This window comes from Eimeria mitis, genomic scaffold (genome assembly GCF_000499745.2).
Source record: "Eimeria mitis Houghton genomic scaffold, Emh_scaff4893, whole genome shotgun sequence".
Classification (NCBI taxonomy): domain Eukaryota; phylum Apicomplexa; class Conoidasida; order Eucoccidiorida; family Eimeriidae; genus Eimeria; species Eimeria mitis.
The window spans coordinates 3,631-4,618 of NW_013573193.1; the positions used below are offsets into that span (position 1 = coordinate 3,631).

General features: G+C 45.9%; 1 protein-coding gene across 1 annotated transcript in view; it reads left to right on the forward strand.

Annotated features, from left to right (window-relative positions):
• The window catches only part of EMH_0078370 (uncharacterized protein), a gene marked incomplete at both ends in the record, with an annotated part of 4,375 nt that extends 3,435 nt beyond the window's left edge, over window positions 1–940 (forward strand). The window contains 3 exons of the mRNA XM_013499985.1: window positions 53–225; window positions 506–627; window positions 804–940. Of these exons, the coding sequence (XP_013355439.1) occupies window positions 53–225; window positions 506–627; window positions 804–940 (432 nt within the window). The remainder of the gene's footprint in view (window positions 1–52; window positions 226–505; window positions 628–803) is intronic.
• Window positions 941–988: the final 48 nt, after the last annotated feature.

The following is a 988-nucleotide window of genomic DNA, read 5'->3' on the forward strand; positions in this document are numbered from 1 at the left end:
CAGGGTGAGGCTTAGCCGAGCTGTACGCTGTTTAATTGGCTGCCCTTCTCAGGTGTGCAGGGGGGCGTTTGACTACTACCCAGCGGGATGGACGAAGCAGAGTTGGTTGAAGTACCTCGAGACGATGCACTCGAGTGACAAAAGGATTATGAAGAAAAACGCAGATCTCGTCGCCAGGGCAGCCCACGAACGCCATCAGATAGCTCTGCTGTACGAGAGTGTTCGGTGAGTCATCACCACTTGCATTTTAAACGAATTGCAAAACCCTAGTTTTAAGTAATATGCGTACTCCAGTTTAATACCGTTATTCGTAGGCACTTCGCTCAGTTGGTAAACAACTGCTCTGCTTCAGCGAAGGCCTTCTGGAGGCACGGGAATATTTTGCCTTCNTCGCTCAGTTGGTAAACAACTGCTCTGCTTCAGCGAAGGCCTTCTGGAGGCACGGGAATATTTTGCCTTCGCTTTATGGCTTTGCACCTTCATTGTTTTGTTATTCTGTCTGCAGTTTACAGTCAATTGAGGCAAGAAGAAGATATGACCCACTGCGCCCCATAGACGACCCGTTCTACGACCCGCAGTACAAAAACATGAAGAAGTCATTTGATGAAAAGAATTTCGAATGCAAAGGTGAAGTGGTAAACAGAGAGATGACCCACAAACAAATGCATAAAATACTTCCGGCGATTTATCCTTGGAAGGGTTAGTACCTCTACAGACCATGTGACGAAATACTAAATGAAATCGACTGGCTCTCCAGAACCCGTCCGTAAACGGTATACCGTTTATATTTCCCTCCTCCTCAGATGAAGGAGGTTATACGTATTGCCGTAGCGGCAATACGTGTAACCTCCATCATCTGACTGCTATGGACTACGTGTCAGGATCGATCTACGTGCCAGGATCGGTTGCTCTGATGGGAATTGTGCCGTACTACTTGTAAGGGTGATGACACATTATACATTATATATTTTCATATATAATATAGAAT